The sequence below is a fragment of the Filicampus tigris genome, chromosome 4 (genome assembly GCF_054856515.1).
Source record: "Filicampus tigris isolate MCC_2025a chromosome 4, RoL_Ftig_1.0, whole genome shotgun sequence".
NCBI lineage: Eukaryota > Metazoa > Chordata > Actinopteri > Syngnathiformes > Syngnathidae > Filicampus > Filicampus tigris.
The window spans coordinates 29,132,431-29,154,242 of NC_141220.1; the positions used below are offsets into that span (position 1 = coordinate 29,132,431).

The 21,812-nt window shown below is 48.2% G+C and overlaps 2 protein-coding genes and 1 long non-coding RNA gene across 7 annotated transcripts in view; 1 reads left to right on the forward strand and 2 right to left on the reverse strand.

Moving 5' to 3' along the window:
* LOC147149362 (uncharacterized) overlaps positions 1-21,812 on the forward strand; it is a 41,161-nt gene that overhangs the window by 10,831 nt on the left and 8,518 nt on the right. For 2 of the 3 annotated variants that reach the window (XR_015086384.1, XR_015086382.1), the window contains exons 4-5: positions 4,158-4,344; positions 14,266-14,353. This is a non-coding gene — a long non-coding RNA (uncharacterized LOC147149362). The remainder of the gene's footprint in view (positions 1-4,157; positions 4,345-14,265; positions 14,354-21,812) is intronic. The other variant, XR_015086383.1, reaches the window with a different exon arrangement.
* hyal4 (hyaluronidase 4) lies at positions 6-11,671 on the reverse strand. 3 transcript variants are annotated; one of them, XM_086027337.1, is made up of 5 exons: positions 11,539-11,671; positions 6,461-7,033; positions 5,246-5,653; positions 4,199-4,288; positions 6-2,789 (listed from the first exon to the last, which is right to left on the reverse strand). In XM_086027337.1, exons 2-5 carry the CDS (start codon positions 6,998-7,000, stop codon positions 2,259-2,261), a joined length of 1,569 nt encoding a protein of 522 aa, XP_085883463.1. In that variant the 5' UTR covers positions 7,001-7,033; positions 11,539-11,671; the 3' UTR covers positions 6-2,258. The 3 variants fall into 3 exon arrangements, with proteins under 3 accessions (XP_085883463.1, XP_085883466.1, XP_085883465.1); XM_086027340.1 differs by lacking the exon at positions 4,199-4,288; XM_086027339.1 differs by lacking the exon at positions 11,539-11,671 and having other exon boundaries at positions 6,461-7,902.
* On the reverse strand, positions 15,497-19,279 carry hyal6 (hyaluronoglucosaminidase 6). Its single transcript, XM_086027341.1, has 3 exons — positions 17,634-19,279; positions 17,431-17,520; positions 15,497-16,143 (listed from the first exon to the last, which is right to left on the reverse strand). Exons 1-3 carry the CDS (start codon positions 18,573-18,575, stop codon positions 15,676-15,678), a joined length of 1,500 nt encoding a protein of 499 aa, XP_085883467.1. The 5' UTR covers positions 18,576-19,279; the 3' UTR covers positions 15,497-15,675.

Consider the following 21,812-nt stretch of genomic DNA (forward strand, 5'->3'; position numbering starts at 1 on the left):
AAAAATAGGTATAATTGGTTTATTTGCAGTGCATTTACATTCATGTGCTGCATGTTTTATTCTACAATCATGATATATGCGTAAAAACAAAAAACAGTAATTATTGCAGTCACCACGTGAGATGAAAATCTCTTTCAAACATAAACAAGCAAGTGCTACATGAGGCGTCTTCCTCAATCAATCAATATTTCCAACTTGTGTATCGTCACTGTGACAAAACAGATCACGATACCATACGTATGTTGTTTCCGTGGCAATGACTAAAATAATCCGACTAGCACCCCGATGAAGGTGAGCAATTTGTTGCTAATCTAATTCAGGATAGTTAGGAGGCCTTGGCGGAGATGTCCTGACTAGTTCACACACACTTGTTGAACTTTTGAAGAGGAGGAAACGAAGAACCGCAGAAAAGCGCCGAGTCACGACTTGAGCTCGGCTGCGTCGACGACGACGTCCTCTTCAGTGTTTCTCATAGCTGCATTGACGCGTGGAAATTGCTCACGTCCGCTAGTTCAATTCCTCTAAATAAAAAAATGATATTCAATCAAGAGAGTATGATAAAGTACACGTTTTTGGTTATGCTAATAAAACCAATGAGTAAAGGGGTAGAAATGACAAGTTTTCACTCACCGCGTAAGCATCAGTATATCAAACGTCATGTCAAGTAAAACAGCTTTTGTAAAAAATCATTAGCACATGCTAACTTTGTTGTTTTTAGCGTCACTGATTCAACAGGACCAAACCACAGAGGCTAACGCATAAGCTTTTTGACTGAACAAGCTAGCTGTCATACAACAGCACTTGTTTTTGGGTGTTGTTCTTAGGCAACAGAATCATCGCTTATAATTGCCTAACTGCTAGCACCAACAGCTCCTACATGTGGTAGAAGCTTCAAGCTAACATTTTCGACGATACACACGTGTTAGCTTCATGAGCTCACATTTGCTGGGCAGTGAAAGCCAACAATCTCAGGTAAATTTTCAGACGTACAAAAAGCTGACAGACTGTCATTGGTTGGTGCTTTGTTAGCACTGCTAGCTGTGTTAGCAGTAGCAGGACAGTGGGCTCCACTTGTTACTTTTTACAGTGACCCCTCGCTGATTCATAAATCACCGCTCACAAATTCTTCTGTAGAACTTAACTGAATCGATCGACTCTAAACTGAAACCAACCGTACTGTACGTATTAGGGTAAACTCATTTTGTGTCCTGGCATCTTTCAAGTGGCCATTCACGGCCACTAGCGGGTATCAGTTGTTGTGAGTGGTCACTATGTTCGGCCTTAGAAAGTGTGAGAATTGTTGGAGCATATTGTTTGTGATTTTTGAACCAGTTGAATCTCAAAGTGTGGTACAAGTACCTACAGTACTACTAGAGGTAGGCCTTTGTGGGTTCGGTCTTGCGGTAAGCCAAAGTATGACTTTATTTCCTATAAGATTGACTTTTTTCTTAAAGAAAAAATTTCCCCACCCCCCCAAAAAATACATGTTTTGTCATAAAAAGTCATTGCTTTTCTATTGTTTTTTCCACAAAGAAAAAAAATACAAGATCATTTTTAACCCTTATGTACAGTTTGTATGTACTTGTATAGTGTATTCACAGTATGTACTGTTAAATCGTGTTTTTCCCTTTACTTTCCAATTTCCAAGCAGCTGCTCTTTTTTCAACGTTACAGTGGCCCTTTGTCAATACGCGTGCTTGTCCGTTCTTACGTCCTTGTGATCTCAGGTAACGTCGTCAGTAGTGGCCCAAGTACTGTTCCAAGTGAAAGTACGAATGAACCAAGAACGCACTAAATACCCAGATGTTGATCTTGTCAGCTCGCTTCAAGCAAAAGATCATCGCTTGCTTACTTGTGAAGGCTTGGCTAGGAAAATAAGATTCAGTACACCCCGGGGTTGACGGGTATGCCGCAATGATGGAAATGCCTTATTTTTGATGAACACTAAAGCCTATAGGCCTACTGTATTTTAACGTTGGCTAGAATGGCGGCATGGAGAGCTAATCATTTTTTCATGGGTGCTTCTCTGTGTCAAAAGATTGAGAACCACTGATTTGAACTATTAATGCAAGCACTTTGCAACAATTTTGGAGCTGGGGCGTCCGCAAATGTTTGGTATTCGCGTCAGGTCTTGGTCCCTAACCGCTGCCAATTGCAGGGTTCATGCTGAAAAGTCTACTTGGTTGGTTTGGTTTGTTTCGAGCAAGTTTGCGTTCAAGTCATTACATTCTTATGAGCTGCGTTGTGATCCGCGGACGTCAGCACGCTAACAAACATCCGAATGTGTCGAGCGTTTGTCGGAAGTTCAGGAGGAGCGTCAAAAGGGTCAAAAGGGCGGGGGCGAGGGCGGGCGGCGCCCCGCTGCGCCCCTCGTCCGCCCGCCCTCCCTGCTCGTGCTCCCACTCGCTCCTCCGCCTCTCCTTGTCGTCGGCCACGTCCTCCCGGTCGTCGTCCTCGCGGTCGTCGTCCTGGCGCACCTCGTTGGCGCTATCGCAGCGCTCCCCCCGGTGACCTTCGTAGCAATGACAACGGAAGCGCTCCGCGAGATCCTTCAGGGCCAGCGGCGAGTGGCTCCCGCTGACGGCGAAGCCTCCGTCGCCCCCCGCGGGGTGGATGCTGAAGGTGGCGGCGTCGAGGTGCAGGTAGTGGCGAGCGCCCGGGTTGCGGCGGACGCAGCGTCCGTTGTTCTGGCACAGGAAGTCGCTGCACAACTCGGCAGCCCGCGTCACGTTGGTGATGTACTGGCCCAGCCGGTGGCTCAGGAACCATTGCACCTTGCTGCAGTTGTGCTGCAGGGAAAACACCCGCACAAAGCACACCCATCAGGTCCAATGAAAGCAAAGGCACTTTGCACTTTCTCCAAATGGCTAGCCCGACATTGGCCGGCGAAAAGTCCATTGCTTGTCGACATGTGCCTGCAGCCTGACATTGCCTGGCGACCTGTGTAAACCAAATGGATGGACAGACGCGAAGACGTCGTGACGCAACTTTTAATTAAACGTCATCAGTGTTGATGCCGTGTGTTCTGTTACAAGCACGTTTGCCACAAGACATTGACTGGCGACACTACATGCAAACATGTAGAATGTCAGACTGAACGGTTTTTTTTTCTTTCAGCCAGCCACAACAGTTGAAAGGACAGAAGAAAGGAAAAGAAGTTGAGGGCCAAAGCATTGTTGTTGGCGTGCGGCCGCGGTCTTCAAAACAATTCCAGACGCTGCACGAAGAGACGAGAAAGGCGACATTCAGATGACAAACAGTGTGACTAATCGACATGAGACAGAACACTTAAAAAAAAAGAAAAGAAAAGAAGACAATCTTATTTGAACATCACGGAAAATACTGTATTTCTAAAGCCTCCTTGGAATGGACAAAAGTGTCATGTCAAGTCCACTAGATGGCAGCCTGGCCCGGAAAAACACCAGGACACACTCAAGCGAAACACTTTTGCGAACTTTTTTACTCTTAAAATATCATTTATATTCTCAGTCAATCAGAGCTATGTGGTCATTTGACCCCAGGTGAAACACCCAGAAAATACAAAGCCTTAAACTGAATTTGGAATTAGGCATTTGCAACAATTTACAACATACAATTTAGATTTTTTTTTTTTTTTTTTTTTTAACTAGTCTCTCCGCTGAGGTCTACACGCGTCTCAAACAAAAATGATGGTGGCCATTGAAGGACTAACAACGTGAAAGTTGATTCATTCATCGGCGTTTGATTATTCAGTAAAAAAAAATAAAACTCAAGAGACACTAGAGTAGACCATGTGACATTTTTAAAAAGCTGTGCGGCCGTCTGCTTGGTTGTTTTTGGGGGAGGTCACAGTTATTTTCAGTATCATCCCCAATCTCCCACTTATTTGCTTTTTTTTTTTTCTTGACAGTGACACCCCGCTTATTCACGTTTTTTAAAAGGGGCATTTTTTTCCTCATCAAAATTTATATAGCTTTTCTGTACTGTATTTATGATTTTGGGGTCCACTGTACTTGTATTAGCTGAAAAAAAAGAAGCTAATTTTCATATGTATATTTTCAATCGAACCTAATTTTATTCATTTTTATTTGAAATGACATGTGTGATGATTTGACTCTCAATTATTGTCCGACAGTACAGTAGACCAAGTGGGGATTAACGGCTGAAATGTGTTTGAGGTCGCAGTGCATCTTGGGGGCGACTTGGGGGCGTTCCTCACCCGCGACGTGGTCAAGTTGAGGTCACCCCAGATGACGAAGCCGGCGGCCCCCAGCGCGGCGCTCTCGCCGATGGTGTGCACCAGATCCTTCTGCGGAGAGGACACGCCACGGCAAGGGCAAGGGCAAGGGCAAGGGCAAGGGCAAGGTTAGTCGGACACTTGGCATGTAACCATTTCGCATCTGGCCAACCATTTTGGTCTGGACTTTTTTTTAATTTGGAAGTAGGGAAAAAACCACTACATCTGAACTTTACTGCTTGATGGAATGCAGGCCGAGCATGAAGCCGTTAGCATAAAGCAATTTAGCATGTTGCTGCTTGGCGTCTGGCTCTTGGCAACTTGATGCTAGATGGCCAAAAGTGTTTGATCGGTCACTTTCTGTTGTAACTTTCCACAATTGACCAGCAAAATTGCGCCTTAGCTCAGCTTGTTAGGTACCCAACCACTGCACTCGGTAGTCGGTACCCCGTTGAAAAGATGCCCAAAAAGGAGCACAGTTAAAGTTACTTTGGTATTCCCTCGATTTGTCTTGGAAATAAACCTGAGGAATCATCAAACAAATTTGAACTGTTTTTTGTCTAATGGAAACGTAACATATGTTTTGTAATGAATATTTAGCATGTAGCTACATTTGCAATGTGGGAAAGTGTGACAAATTATTCTGGGATCCCACTTGATTTGTTTTAGACGCAAAAAGGTGGAACTCAATCAACCAGAACTGCTTAATGTAAATGAAACATATATGCAAGCTTAGCTACTGAGCATTAGTGTGTGAGCAAACATCTTACTGGGACATTTGTCAAAGAAATGAGACCTGATCGCAAGCTTATTAGCATGTGGCTTTTTAGCATGTAGCAAATTAGCATGACATTCAGGCAGGTGGGTCACGTGGCCTGGGATGTTCTGTGTTCACCATTTTTGTATCATTTTGCTTGAAAAAAGAAGTTGAAGAAAACCTGAGAGGTGAAGGGGAAATTCTCGGTTGATATTCCAGAATGTAATGACCCTTCCCTCCCAAGTGTCGACGGGGTAAAAGGGGTCCGTTACCGTGGTGAGGAAGGTGAGCGGCTCGTCGCGGTATCCCAGCCTCAGGTAGACGTAGGTGGGGAGGTCGTAGTCGTTGGCGGTGAGCGAGGCCACGCGGAGCGCCTCCCGCACGCGGTGGCGGGCAAAGCGCAGGTTGGCCACGCTGTTGATGTGCGACTTGTGGATGGCGATGGACGGGTAGAGCGCCGTGCTGCTGTTCCACAGCCAGCGCAGCTCGTCATTGCGCAGACTCTCCATCAGCGGGCACAGGCCGGTGTAGCCGTCCTCGTGGAGGTTGTAGTTGTGGCAGTCGGGGTAGAGGTAGAAGCCCCACAGGCCGTTGGGGCGCATGCGCGTGCCCAGCTGCAGCGTGCGCTGCATGAAGGCCCGGGCGCTCTTCTCAAAGCGGCGCCGCGCCAGCTCCTCCACCTCAGAGTCGGCAGGAAACTTCATTTAGACGGCACCTCTCACTGACAACAGTCCACAAAGTGCTTCTCAAGCGTTTTGGGTGCAGGTGTACGAGGCTTGCACCCATCAAATGACCTGGTCGGAAATCGAACCCGATCGGAAATCGTGTGATATCGAGCGCCGGGGTTCCTCTGTATTTTGATGATAAGGTCTACGTATAAGCATGCAAGAAATTCAACTTTATTCTTTTCATATTTTCCTCTTCAATCTGGAACATAGACATTCCGCTACTATCCATGATTTTAATAATTGATCAAAATCAAGGGGAAGTGGACGTTTTCTTTACAAGAGTATGTTCTATGCGCCCCACAAGTTGAAACGCGGCATTCTGATCAATATTTCGTTTGTGGAATAAGAGTTAATCCAGCCGTTTTTATCCGTCTCAGGGGGCGGCCATTTTGTCACTTGCTGCACGAGTCAGTCACTGGTTGGGTTTGTAACGCGTCATAAAATTGGCTAAAATGTTTGTTTTCCAAACGTAAAAGCAGATGTTTGCAATGTTGTCGATTGGATTCAAGGCAAACGGAATCAGTCGGCTTGTATTTGAGAAATGGGAGAATATTGACTGTCGAGAGGTATTGGACAATTCTCGGTTGAACGATGACTGGAAAGGATTTGTCAACTGGTCGCGGCACCTCTAATCTTCCCGTCAACCTTCAAACATAGCAAACTGCTCCTTGAAGCACACCTGGAGCAGCAGCAGCAGCACGGACACGCGTTTGAAAATGTGCGATAACGAGCGGGCGAAGGCTCAGTGACGGTCCTCACCTGCGCCGCCGTCACGTTGAGGTAGGCCTCGGCGGTCAGCTCCCGCGACTTGCGGCGGTAGACGTCCTTCTTGTGCCAGTTGCGGCTCCACTGCGGCCGCCAGAACTCCCAGTCGATGACGGCCAGGCCGCGGAAGTCTTGGGCGGGGATGAAGTGCTTGATGTCCCGGTAGGCCTTGAACAGGTGCACGTCCAGGCTGCCGTTCTGCGGGACGCCGCCGTGCAGCGCCTCGCCCCGCGCCGTGTAGCGCGGGTAGTAGCCCAGCCGGTTGGCGTAGAAGATGGTGACGTTCTGGCCCGTCCAGCCGGCGCGGGGGCTGCCGCCCATGTGGAACAGGCGCTCCGGCTTGACGCTGACGTTGTACTTGATGCGGCACATGTCCAGCGGCGCGTTCCAGGCGGCCACGAAGGGCCGGCGGCCCACCAGGGGCGGCCGGGCCGGCTTCTGGCCCGGGGCCGCCGAGTGCAGGAGCGCAAGCAGCCGCCAGAAGGTGAGGGCGAGCGGGACCCAGGCTCCGGCGCCCGCCCGCCCCGCCGGCATGCTGCTGATCAGGCGCGGCGACTCGCGATCATCCTGAGGAGAACGCCGGAAAAATTCAGCCCCGACATCAACATTTCTACCGTTCGCTTATGAGAAAGACGACGCCGCAAAAAGAGCAACCCTCCTGGGCTTTGCTGAACTTTTCCTGATTCCAAACCAGTTTTTCACCTGTCCCCCCCCGCTTCCCCCAGTACTAACGTGTGCCAACTTTCAGAAATAATACATATCCAGTGGACCGCCGCATATTTTCCATTTGGCATTTGGGAAATGCACTGTGGGTTTTAATTTTTTTCGGTGGTGGGATGGGGGGGTCTATCACCCACATAGTCAACTGATTTAAATCAACATTCTTGTCGCTTTGACGTTGTTCACTTCCGACATTCCCAAGTTGATTCCCGGCTGACTTTTGGAGAATTTTAATAGCAGAGTGAAATGTCTGCAGGCTTTTAAAAGGGCTTCTCGCTGACATGAAACACAAACATTGCATGAGGCCTCATGCAAGATTTCAGACGGCTGCGCAACATCGGATTGGATGCGGCTCTCATATAATCACCATTATTTTGCTAATAATTGAAAACACCACTGTTCAAACAATCGTTCATTTTCTTTTTGGGTGCAACACAAGAAAATGTTTAACTGTAAAAACCATAAAGGCAAATAAATTAAGTATGTTCCTTTTGGACCCAACAAAAATGATCAAATTAGTTGTTATAAAATAAAAAAAAGTTGCAAATGTATAAAGCCAAGTATGATTCCCTTGTGTAAACAAACACAGTGTAGTAATCGTAGTTGTCATTGGATTTGTATTGTTTGCACAGCCCTACTTGAAAGATGTGCGCAAAAACAAGTGACCGTGTAGGGACGGAAGTCTGCCGGCGAATCAACGGATGGGCCGCAAGACTGCGCGGCCAAAAGGACTCGCTCGCTGCCGCCACATCCCGGCGCTCCGCCCGGCCAAAAGACCAACAAACTCTGCTGACCGGAGCCGAAGCCTCGATGACGCTCGCTCCCGCCAAGAGGCTCCTTGCGGTCTGGCGCCGCCGGGAGACTCCGGCGTGTTGTGAGGAAAAGCCTCATCAAAAGGCGCTCGCGTCCCGCCTCGTGTTTGGGAATCATTTGATTCTTCCCTCGTAAGGCTTTCTGCAAGGTTCACCACACGCTTGAGTTGGACTCATGGCGCAAATCGTCTTTTTGTCACCACGGGGCGCCGCTTGCCGCCACGCCTCCGAGACAGGACAAAAGACACTCGATGCTTTGCTTGTACGGAGAATCCGACATTGAGAAAAGTCGCTGGCTGCCGCGCTTCGCTGAGAAGGACAAACAAGCAAGCCGTGGACCGGATGACGGCTGGATCGTCTTACTTTGAAGTCGTTGTCATGGAAATAAGCCGGATTGATTCAAAAGTCATCGGTAGAAACGGCAAGCGCGTCAGCATCAAAGTGGCCGGAGACATTTCCTTTCGGTCCGTTCACCTGAGCGCTGCTAGCGCCGCGACCGCTAAACGCGCCGTATACAATGTCAGTGTAATGACTTTTTTTTTTTTTCTTTTTCAACCCAAACCTATTTTTTTCAACAATATGTTCCCATCAAAACCACTCGTTGAAACACGGCGTTCTGATTCATTTAGCGTTTGTGGAGTATAAATTAAGCAGCGAAATGCACCCGTTTTTAGCCATCTCCTGGGGCGGCCATTTTGTCACTTCTGTCCACTGAAAATGACACAACTGCTCACAACGACCAATCACGGTCATTGTGAGCAGTTCTGATGTCACTTTCAGTCGACAGGAGGCAAAATGGCCGCCCCCAGAGATGGCTAAAAACGGCTGGATTAACACTTATTCTGCAAACGCAAAATGAATCAGAATGGCCTGTGTCAACTAGTGGGCCTGCTGGGAACATATTCTTGAAAAAAAGAGGTTTGGGTTGACTTCCACTTTAATTAGCGATGGAACATTGTTTCAGGACGTTTTGTACTTGTTTGTTGTCAGTAGCAACAGTTGCGCCCCCCCCGACACAGTCTTTAAGGCGAGTCAAGCGCGTACTCAAGGCAGAAAAAAATGCCTTGAGCATTATCTCGTATCATTTCTGCCTTACATATCCTCACTGTCATGTGAAAAACACGTCCCTCCCTTTTCTCTTATTTTTACATGAATGGCGTTTCCGCGTTACAGACATCACATTTATGTGAAAAAAAATTTTTAAAAAAGTTTCCAAAATTGGAGATTTGACAGGACAGCGACGATATGATCTGCTGCACGAGCCATCTGAAGTTTTTGCCGTTTGCCAGTTCTTCCGGCATCGCGATCGGAACAATTGAAAGCCAGACGACGACAACGGTGGCCTTGAATCTCGTGTTTACATTTTGGCTTGTTGTAAAAGTCACAAAAGGGGAAGAAGAAAAAAAAGAGAGCGCCCCGCCGCAGCGAGCGCACCCCCCTCAACACAAGCGGCGGGTCAGCCTGGAAGTGATTAGCGAGCGTTTGTTGATGCCTGCGGTTGATGCCTGCGGTCGCTGCGGCTTCTCGTCGTTGGACGAGGCCGCGAGAGAGGCAGCCAGAGACGCCGCCTGATTGTCTCCGCTGGAAAATGTTGTCGATTTCAAAGGCGCTTCGCCAGCAACGCTGGATCGTCCCCTTGCCAAGGTGCTTGGGCGGAGGGGGGGGGGGCGTAATGGGCTTTGTGACTGCGCACCTATCATCAGCAAAGTCGTTCACGTGATTCCAAGAATGTGGACAAAGACGAGGCCGCTTGGGAAGTTGGACGGATGAATGACATTGACAACGCGTTTTGGGACATCGCTAGCGGGAGCTCCCCTTAAAAGGCACTGTCGTCACTCTGTATCATGGAATGAAAGCGTGTTTTGTTTTTATTTTCGTTTTTGGGCAAGCCACGTTTAGCGGTTGCGCTCGATAAACCAATGCCGATTGTTGGAAAGTGGCTGCCAAATGAAGTGTTCTCAAATTCTTCTTCGACTGGCCCTGCTATTATTTGGAAATATTTACATTCCAACGTTGCTTTGGGAATAGTGCTTTGGTTTTCATATGATTTGCTTTTAGTCAGACTCTCTGAATTCCGAAAACAGAGGAACCCTTGAATTCCTTCGTCGTCACTCGCCGACTCGCACGTTTCTCCTGAGAAGAGGCCGAGTGTGCTTGCTTCATGCGCTTTGTTGAATTTCACTGTAAAACTCACACATAGAAAAACGCTACATTCAAGCACTGGATGCTTCGATCGAATATAGCGAAAATCTGCTAGCTTGATGCGACCGTATAATGCGAATCGCCACAGATGGGCTACCTGATGTTAAGGTGATCGTACTTCACTTTAACACACACGGAGCGGTACCGCATCCAAACAGAAAATGCAACCGTAAAAGCCTATTTCAATTTTTTTTTTTTTTTAATTAAAAAGCGTACAAATCTGCTCCATGGCAACGGTTCACTGTCGGAACGTCCAAAATAGCCACTTTGATGTTTGCGATCGGAGCTGAAGGCCCCCACAGCTCGCCAGAGAGCAGAAGCCCAAAAAAATTCCACTCCCTCAAACGCACCGTCTGTCACATGGACGGCGTCCAACATCACACCTCCGTCCTGCGATGACCAATCTGGGAACAGATTTACAAACGCGCCGGCAAGCCAAAATACGTGGACAAAAGTATTGGGACAGCTGCAAGACAGAAAAACGTGGACGGGAGCACCGGCGGCTCGCAGTCGTTCCACAGAAATTCCCGTTTCGGTCGGCATGTTTTGGACGTCCTCCAAAAAAGGCTTTGATGGCTCGACTCTTCCACGCAGGCCTTCTGGATGAGAAGGAACGTCCCCCCAAACTCTTGCCACAAAATTCTGCATTTTACCGATTGCAAAAATAACTTGCTTTTGGGGGATTTTCTTCAAGCATTACAAAATAAAATACCCCCCAAAAAATAATACAATAAAACAAGTTTGCAGTTGATTTCCTGATTTATCAAGTCAAACAATTGGATGTTTCATCAAAAAATCATTTCAGGAAATATTTAGTCGAGCCAAACAAAAGAAATCCAAAGCCAACGACTATAATACATTTTCAAGAGTCATTGTCAAGATTTTGATTTCCAGATTATAAATCAATTGAAATTTGAAAATCAAATGTGTGTTTCTTCGTTGTACATTTGGAAAAAGGATTCTTTTGCCACCAAAAGCACTTTCACCTCACGTCACTTTTTTATGTCCGAAAATTGGGCCCGCTTGCCGCCACCGGTCGCACCTGCGTCGCCACTTTTATGACCTTTGCCTCCTCCCAGTCGGGCACGGCCTTCACCACAATTGCACCGTAAATGTCTCACCTCCCAAAACAAAACAAAGGGGCGGGAAAAAAAGTGCTACTTTGGAGGCTTCTAAACACAAAAATGCGTGAGCCAACATTCCTGGCGTGAACATTCCTCCCGCTTGCTTGCAGTCGTACCGTGGCGGGAGCCCGGCGCACCCAAAATAAACCACGCAGTCAACAAAAGCCCCGCAAAAACAAAGATGCACACCCCCCCGAAGGAACGAGTGTCTCACCTGTAGATGAGGGCGGGGGCGGGGTCTGGCTCTTTGTCATGTCGGCCCCAAACGCATTCCGCTCGCCCAACGTGCGCTGCCGTCACTGCCACTATGTGGGAGAGCAAACCGCCGTGCCGGCCTTTATAGCGCCTGCAGGCGAGGAGGAGGAAGAGGAAGAGGAGGAGGAGGAGGAGGAGGAGGAGAGCCTCAACATCGGGATTACACTTAGGGAGGGGGCAGCAAAAAAAAAAAAAAAAAAAAAAAAAGGGAACGGCTTTCGATCCGCTTTGTAATCCAAGCAGGAATGTCAACAATCCATCACGTGTGTTTGCAGTTCACACTCCCCCCAACAGGAGGCAGCGTGTCGGCAGACCTACGCAAACGGCTTTTCGGGAGCCTTATCAATGGGTTGGGCAAGATTGAAGGTTACATTTCACGAAATCACGGCTGCGGATGATCAACAATGACTTCTCGGCCACGTCGTTCGCTTGCTATGGTGGGGGGGGGGGGGGATTTTTTTTTTAACCCCCCCCGCCCTAACCTTTTATATTTAGATAATTTCCCCTCCTAAATGTTTTGTTATTTTGCGTGATATTAAGCAATCGTTCATTTTTGTTGTTGTTTTTTTTCTGCCAATGTGACGACTTCACGTCATTGCCAAATTTTTGATTTGTTGTGGCAATTATCTCATTTCTTTTTTGAGGCCTGCATTTCTTTGACCAAGCGTAGGCTTCCCCAACCTTGTTGTCACTTTGCGGTTTTTGAAAGTTTCCTGAGAACTTTTGGACGTGGGAAATACAGCACACGCGATGGTTTATTGTGCGAGCGAGCGAGCGAGCTGCTTTTTGCTGAGGAGCCCAAAACGTGTTTTTGCTTGATGTGGAGCGGACAGACGAGATGTATGCGCAGACCGCATTGTGGACATGCATTCATTTGGGGGGGCAATTACGCAAGGCCGCCGTCTCCGCGCCGCGACAACCCGGCCTCGCCGCAGCCAAATTCTTGTGGCCCGGCAGCCAAGACAAAAGTCTCTGCGTGAAGGCGACCCCCCCGCCCCCGGCACGTCTGAAGATGACAGCGCGTTTATGCCCCGCCCCCCACGAGGGCAAAGCGCTTCCCCTCGTCTGCCAGTGGCGCCGTTCCCACATATGGTTGACGTTACGAGAGCTCCCGCTCCTCCAGAAGGGCCGCGGGAAGACAAACGGCCGCTCGGGCCGCGAAGATCACAAAGGTTGACGTCGTCGCGTCAGTCTGGACTTTTGGTCCAAACGTGACACGCCAGATGACTTCTTGGCATCTTTCGTCAACTAGCGTAACACTGCCCTTGAACCCGAGGTGGCTTCAAATGTCTGCAAACGTATTTTTGGCGCCGATTTTGAAAATGTCTTGGCTTGTTTTCGACCACTTTAAGTTTGTGAGAGAGTTTCATCTTTTTGCTTGAAGTTTGACATCGGATTTTACCCCGCGTTGGAATTGATAGCGATGCCGTTTCTGTTGCTGAACCTTCAAAGTATGACCAGCACGGTATTATGTCCGATTAATCGGCCGGCTGATTAAATCAGACAATTATGGCATAAATAAATAACACCGGTCTCATTGTTGATTACACATAAATCTATCTGGTAACTTTGGACCCTTAAATATGTATAATGAAAGTTGTTGCTGATACAAAGTCGATCTTAATTTATACAAGCAATGCTTAGTTGAGCAAGGAATTGACCAGGATGTCAACATTTTAAACACAACATAAGGTTGCAGTTTGTTTAAAAAAAAAAGGAATAAAATGCAAACAGAGCAACATAAATCAAATATTGATGTGTTCAATATGACACATTCAACTACTTGTAAACACATATGACAAGGATTATAACTTCAATAATAAAATGCCATTTTTGTTGTTGTTGTTGTTGTTGTTAGTAATCAACCCATTCATCGGTAACTGGTCTAATTTCCCTGCCGAAAATCAGCATCGGCCTCAAAAAATCCATATTGGCCCTACCCTAGTAGCCTTGAAAATCCTGATGTGCTAGAGGAAAAAATGAGGGCGGGTTTAGAATGATTACAAATATGGTACACATCTGTTGAGCGGCGTAATCACAACTACAAAGAAATAGTTGTCATGATGATGTCAAGCGACAAGCCGAAGGGACGTCTTGAAACGTCGTCTTGAAACGTTTTCAGTTTCCGGGAGGAAACGCCGCCTGACAGGTTTGACTTTGAGCCGCCTTGTCGTTTGGGGCGCGTGGCACGCGAGAAGCCATTTTGATGCAAAATCCACAAACGGCGGCCATCTTGTTCTTCTCGCACTCACTTGAACTCGCTCAAATATTCCCGCTCGCAAGATTTATTTGTGCCGCTTCATCCAACTGATGAGTCCTCATGACTCACTTCCACTCTTCCATGGAATTGACTTTTTGTTTTTTTTCACGGCTTCTTGCCTGTAAGATCCCAAAAGTGTCGAAAGCAATCGTCTCCCAGATGAGAAATTATTTGAAGGCCGCCGGTCTTCTCAAAATGTGATTGCAGCACACAGGCGCGGCTCGTATCTTTGACGGGCTCGCTTCCGTTCCGACCGTTTTGCAGCGTTTGGACGTGAAAAGAGCGCCGAGGTTTTTCTGTGGCCGCGTCACAGCGACAGCGGTTCCCGCGCTCGCTCGGTCTACTGGTGGGCATTTTTACTTTGCAGACCTTTCCATGCGCTTGAAGGTTTGCGTACTCATGTTGTCCAATATTTGTGTGTTGCAGCCTGTCATCACGCCGGCAAGATGAAGAGGAGGACGGCAACGTCGGTCGGGATGGACGCGCGCCCGACGGCGGCTTTCGCCGCGTCCAAGTGAGTCGGCCTTTGTTGTCTTCCACTTGCGTGTTGTGCACTCGTGCCTTCGGATACAAGTTGAAATCGAAACCCCAAACGCTCATGTCAAATCGTCTTTCCCCATCGAAATGAAGGGAAGTGCCATTAATGTGACCCGAAATTCGGGTTGGGTCGGACTCGGGCTTAAGATCTCACCTCTACTCTCAGCTCATCGGTACGGCACTAACATTAGTCTTTGTTTGCCGAGGATAAACAATGTCACTGTTTGTCTACGTGCGTTGCTGCGCCGTTTGCAGTCAGTCTGGTGCTTAAAGGGTTAACGCAATGCGCTTGCTTAAAATGCCGCAAGTGTATCAAGTTGGCCACAGGACCCGCAGGAAAAAGTTTCACGTTTCGAGTGCGCTCATGTTGTCGACTTGACGAGCGACTGAGTCGGATGCTGAAAATTTCCCCACTGTGGGATCAATAAAGGCATTCTTATTCTTAAAATATGAGAACAATGTCAAGAGTGTTGTCGCAAACCACTTGAAGCCCAAACATGCTGAGGCGGTCGAGCGCGGCAAACCGGGTGAGGTTGCGATCGTTTCTTGGCCGTCTTTTGCACCCCAACATGGCGACGGTCCACTTGGCCTGCTTTGATGACCGACGCCAGCAGTGGAGCCTGCAAAGTGCTTTTTGCTTCTGCGCAGCGACTGGGAAGTGTTGGCGAAGGCGAGTCTGCGGCCGGGCAAATTGCAGGTGCTTTGCTGCCGTGTGAATTCATCATTATGAAAACATGATGTGCTCGAGAAAAAACGAGGTCAGATTAGGAATCGGTGCGAAAAAAAAAAAAAAAAATCATCTAGATACTTGCATCTGCGATTTTAAATGTAAATGTAAAAATGTGTTGACCGGTGTAAGCTTGAGCCACATGCTGCTTCATCACATCCAAGAATGGCACAATGACGAGATTGTGTCCATGAAAGTAACCAAAACATGGCAAAAGCAGTGTTGCGCTGAGACCAAGCCACGTTGTTCTACCGCTTACAAAAGGACGGAAAAAGCTGGAAACAAACGAGGAGAGTCAATCGACTCTTTCTTTCGGTTGCTTCAATTGTCGCAGAAGACAATATTTTGTCCAAATACTTGGCTGCCAATGACGCGATATAATTCCTCTTTTTGAACGTTTGATATTTATTGCCGTGTGATGTCAGATTTCCTGCTCCGGTCATGCATACATTTTGCACATCGTCCCGCCTCTAAGTGGCCCTTTTGGAAAATTTGGGACTTTCCACGTTTGTGGAATGCAGCAGCGTAAAACAGGAAGTGAGCGCGCGCGCGCGCGCGTGGGTCGGCGGCGTTCAGACAAAGAGACACTTGACCAGAAGACAGACGGCCAACAGCGCCATGATGCAAAGGCAGGAGAAGTGAAGCCGCACGAGGATCAGGACGTCCGCCGGCGGGGGCGTCGGCCGGGGCGCCGGCCGGGACGCCGGCCCGGATGCCGAACGGGGCACCTCGCAGCGGACGCCGGTCCAGCCCTGGTAGCACTGGCAGGTGAACTTGTGCTTCATGTCCAGCACGTCGCTCGGGCGGAGGCGGCCGCTGACGCGGAAGCGGGTGCCCGAGGGCGCCGGCCGCCGCCGCCGCCGCACGCTGAAGAATTGCGGGTTGAGCTGCAGGTAGGCGCCCGAGTCCAGGCTCTTGCGCACGCAGCGCCCGTTCTTCTGGCACAGCGCTTTGCTGCACAGCTTGGCGGCCGACGTCACGTTGACCACGTAGTGGCCCAGAGGCCCGTCGATGTACTTCTTCACCGTCAGGCAGTTCCTCTGCACAAACCAAGGCAGATTTCCAGGCCAGTCGGCAAGGAATGATGAAGCGCTAAATGATTCCCAAGGCATCGCTACGTTTGCTTATCGTTTGCTTATCGCCTGCTCTCTAATCAGGCTGCAATGGGTTTTTTCTGGACTTTTTAGTGACATATATATATATATATATATATATATATATATATATATATTTTTTTTTTTTTTTAAAAAGTAGCCCAAACAATGAAATGTAACTGAACTGTTCTGAGGCAGCGATTGTTTCCCGAGGTAGACCGATATGTTTTTTTTTTAGGTCCAGCACCGATACCAATTATTCTGGTAACAATCAAAGATTCATGTTCAGTAAAAGGGAAAATATTGGCGTCAATAAAGGAAAAAAAAATACAAATTCTAACTCTTTGCCTTTTAGCATAATTATGCTTATTGAACAACTTTTCAGCAAAATGTTGATTTATAGATTTTTATTTTTTATGTTAGACAATAGATATCTTTGTTTTAAAATTCTTACAAAAGGTTTTGGGAGCTCCCACGCTCATCATTGTCTTTAAAAGTTCAACAAAAACTTCAACGAGGCAACAGCTCGCTCTAGTTTTCGACAGTACCGAAAATCTTCCAAATTTGACAAATAACTGAAATGTTGAACTTATTGCTCATCGTTGTTTGCATGGCAAAGAAATGTCAAAGTTGTCAGCAGAAACGCTTAGAAAGTGAACTGAACATCTAAATCGAGTTCCCCGAAGTTCGAACGGTTTGAAATTGATCATATCGGCCGGCAGATTTTTATTTGATTTTTTTTAAAGTCCGATGCTGAGAGAGATTCGTCAAAATGACGAATATCGGCGCCGATGACGCTGGCCGACATCAAATTTGAATCGGGCGGCGTCATGTGTGTCCCTAAACGTACTTTTGACGCGGATCTCCAAAATATCTTTACGCTTTTGTACAGTAGCACATCATGTTTTGGAGATATTTTCATTTGAGGTTTTGAAGTTTGACCTATAAAAGCTTGCACAGATTTTACCCGAACTTGTCATTTATAGCTGACGTTTCACCAAAAAATCAAACGATTCATTCAGAAATATGACTTAATATTGATAAAAATAGTACATAAATGACTTAATAAAATGACTATATCACATATATGATGAAAACCTTGAGGGGGGGAAAAAAAAGATTTGAAATTAGCGGGCAAAAATGTTTCTAGAAAGGCTCACTTGCATGTATGACTTCCCGACTATCCCGACTTCTTTTGTTCACTATCGTCGTCAGCGTGATCGGCGTCATTACCTGCGATCTGGCGTACTCCGACGAACCCCAGAGGACGACGCCGGACGCTCCGAGGGCGGCGCTCTCACCGATGGTGTGCACCAAGTCGCTCTGACCAAGACACGGGAAAAACCTCAGGCGGGGAAAAAAGGGGAAGCGCCGGAGCCGAGACCGTCTGGAGTCGTTAGACCGTCTGGAGTCGTTAGACCGTCTGGAGTCGTTACCTCGGACAGAACCGCGAAGGTGTAGGCGTAGAAGGGTCTGGAGTAGACAAAAACGGGCAAGGTGACATCCGGCCGTGCGATGGAGGCAATCCTCATGGCCTCCTTGACTCGGTAGTGGACGAACTTGACGGCGTTGGCCGAGGACTTGAGCTCGTAGTCCAGATAGACGGACGGGTACAAGGCCGTGCTGCCCTTCCACAACCACATGAGGTGGTCGTTTCGCACGTGCTCCACGTTGGGGCATTCGCCCGTGTAGCGCTGCGGGTGTTGCTTGTAGCCGTAGTTGTAGCAGTCGGGGAACAAGTAGAAGCCCCACAAGCCGTCCGGACGCCGGCCCTCCGCCAAGGCCAAAGTCCGATTCATGAAAGCCTGACCGGCTTTCTCAAAGCTCTCCTTGGCCTCCTTCTCCACTTTGCTCTCCGGCCAGTTGGGGTGAAGCTTGCGGATCTGCTCCTTGGACTTGTTGCGGTAGATGTCCTTGCCGCCCCAGTTGCGCACCCACTGCGGCCTCCAGTTCTCCCAGTCGATGACTCCCAAGCCCCGGAAGTCCTTGTGAGGGATCAGCTTGTCGATGTCGGTGCGGGCCTTGCTCAGGTGCTTGGAGATGCTCTGGTTTTGCGGCAGTCCGCCGTTGACGGGGAGACCCGAGTTGGAGTAGTAGGGGTAATAGCCCAGGTGGCTGTGGTAGAAGATGGTCACGTTGGGTCCGCTCAGGGTTTCGTTGAGGTTGGCCACGATGTCGAAGACGCTCAGGTCCAAGTCCACCCGGAAGCGCAGGCGGCAGGGCTCGGTGGGCGCGTTCCAGACCACCGCGAAGGGCCGGTGAGGGACCAGGGGCGCCCGGGCCGGCTTGCGCCCGTCCCGGCCGGCTCCGACGCTCAGCCGCGAGCCCAGCGCCAGCAGCAGCAGCAGCAGCAGCACCCGCAGCCCCGTCCGCGCCATCTGCCCCCGATCGCGGCTGTGCGCCGATTAGACCATTGGCGGGGGAGCCCCGGCGGACGCATTAGCAGCTTCACTGAGCGCACACAATCAAACTGGGGACACGGTGAGCAAGAATGCGCTCCGGTTAGACAACGACGCCAGTGTGATGAAAAACACAACTCTTGACGGACTGCAAGTAGAACGGCCCCATTTTCAATCCCAACATGCGCAACTAGAAAGTCCCGGGATAAAGTAAAAAATGAAAGGGAGTAGACAATCCTTGCTGAGCGAGGGAGGAAGCAACTTAACAACTTAACTTTACTTTATAGGGCACTGGATCAAAGCACTCTACGGAAGACTTGACAAAAGCAAAACAATCATCTGGTCAGAATTCACCAAGCAAAATCTCCATCTCGGTTCCGACACGCTTTGCTGTTTGAGGTGGGAAAAGGAGAGATTTGAAGTTTCCCAAGTTGCTCAGAGACCAGACCTCTTGCTGACCGGACCGGATCGGTCCTGCTCTCAGCTTTCTGTCTTGGCTTTCTCCCCCGTCACTCAAAAAGGGACTTGAAAACAGCGTGGCGTGTGCGTGTGCGTGTGCGCGCGCGCGCGCGCGCACTACTAAGTCTCTCCACGGCCCAGCATCAAAGTCCGTCCGGGACACATTGGAGCCGTATGAACCCTCCCGGAGCCCGACGAGCTCACAAAGACGTTCTTCTGCTGCCGGCTTTTCGCTCGCATGCACACAAGGGATACGTTTCCAACAAGAAGCACTCGTTTCACATTATCTGTAGAGAAGAAAACAATTCTGTCCAAATTGATGCGGGCTCCAAACATTTCAAAGCTTGCTTGGTAACGGGAGAGCTCAAGCAAATCGCAGATGGGGCCAAAGAAACCAAAGCAAAACTTGTTTTGATTAACATTTTAGCCAAAGTAGAAAAAAAAGCCATTACGATCGCAAATGTGACTTTTGCGAAGAAAAAAAAGGAGACTGTAGCTATGTTGAGGCTTTTTTTTTTTTTTTTTGGACTCCGCACTCCAGAACTTGGGAACGAACTTTTCCGGGATTCGAATTTTTCGGGACTATGCTCGGATTCGGATCTTTTGAAAAAATCCGATTTTTTTTTTTTTTTTTCACGCTGTATGCGTCGTCAAAGTAACGCGCATGCGCAGAAGAAGAGACGACATCACGCCCGACGTTGTGTTTGCGGAAGTGAACGTGGTCCAGCGTGTCTCGGCATTTATACAGTCAAGCGATTAGGTAGCAGGTAGAAGTAAATACAGTATTTGGGGGAAATTTTGAGGCGAGGCTCTAACATCTCATTTCATGGAGACGTCACTAACGATGACGATGTCACAACCGTGCGTCAAAAATGAATCGATCCGAGCCGTGGCTGAATTACTACCATCGCCATAAATGTCCACTTTATGCTTCATGTTTCAAGTACCTAGTGATCTAGGACCACATCGGAAAGCGACCCAGGTCGCATTTGAAAAAATCGGAATCGAGCCATTCAGATAAAAAAAAAATACAAAATCAGATACAGGTGGCATATGGGCAAAAAGAATCCCATCTGGCGTAGCCTAAAAGCTTGTGTGAGGTCCCACTTGAGCTCATGGCCACATTGGCACTCCATTTGATTTGTAGACGAGGCCTCGCATCCTGCCCAGCCATTCGTCTCGCTCATATGCCAGCAACTGCTACTTTTTCCAGTAAAGGCGTGGAGATAAACGCGGGGGGAAAACCCACCAGGAGTTGCTTCACTCATGCGAGGAGCCCGTCCGTATCGCTTGATGACAGAGCCTAACAGGAGGCGGAGCCTTTGTGGAAAAAGCGGAGCGGGCCTACTGAAGTACAAGTTCGGATATGGATCTATTGTGGGTTTACCTCACTATTTTCACGGTTGATTTGCTATTTTTCATCCTTTTAACTCAGATCAGTCCCCCAAAAATTTGTAGGGGGAATTTGTATAAGAAAAGGCCAGACCATAAATGGAGGTCAGTCAACATTTTAGGTTCATTACATTAAAAAAACCAACAAAAAAAAGCCCTATTTTGTGATTAGGTAATCTTAAATACAAACTAGGTAAGATTAAGTACAAATAGCTGAAAACTGGATTCAAATGCAGTAACCAAGCCCTTCCAAAAACACCCAAACATTTTTGTCATGGTTTTTTTTTTTCATAAGAAAAAAAGGAATCTACTGCAAAAAAAGTGGTAAGAAGTTCTAAAAACAATACTAGCTTATAGTTCTTCCTCATTTGCTACATTTTTTTTAATATTTTACTTTCAGGCTCCTTCTCAGCTCTCACTTTCTGAAAAAAAAAAAAAACATGGAAAAATGCCTGCACGCAAAAAACCACCCAAGAAAAATGAGAGCACACACAACTGCGAGGTAAACTGATGGTGGCCGAATGTTGTAAAGATCCTTGGAGCCGTTCAGTGTCTGACCCCCTTTTTTTTCCTTCGTTTTTTGCTCACAAGTCAAAGCAAAATGTAAGCCGGCATTTGTAAGTCAAGGCCCCGCCACTCGAAAGCTGCCATTAATCACAGCGTTCCGTCATGTTGAGCAAAACCTCAGGAGGAGGAGGAGGTTTTTGTTCTGGTGCTGCTCGGCCCGAGTGCGGCCAGTCCTGCCGACCGCCCGCAAAAACCCAAGTGGAAGACATGCTAGGCCAGACCACAGAAGAGAGCGGTGAAGCCACCGAGAGTTCACGCGAAGGGGGCGGAGGCATGGGGGGAGGGGGGGGGGGGGGGGGGCACTCTGCCACTGACGACATCAAGATGAGACCCGAGAGGGTGGAATTTTTCAATATTTCAACCATCCGTCAGTGCAACAGCGTCATTGTTTTTGGAGGATTTTGGTTGAGCCATCCCCCAAATCTCCTCAAAGACATTTGGGTCACGCCCAAGCCGACTTGCAAGGCAAGCAAGCAATGTGGAGAAAACCAGCCTCCACGCCAGCAGGTGGCGTCGTTCCAACATCAGCAAGCTCTTGACAAGCCTGATAACGATCCTGATCATTTTAACAGCAGGGAGTGATTGAAAACCTGCAGGACAGGTGCCCTCGAGGACCGGAGTTGGTGACCCCTGGCATAGATGGTGGCCTCCATTTTAAAATTTGCCGGCGCCATCTAGTGGTCGAGGTCTGAAGAGCGACCGTATAATCAGTTCAGTTGTTCGTGTTTTCCGAAGGGGGAAAAAAAAAAAAAGACTGGCCCTTATTTTAGGAAGGTGCCCATATGCAGTCTTGCTGGA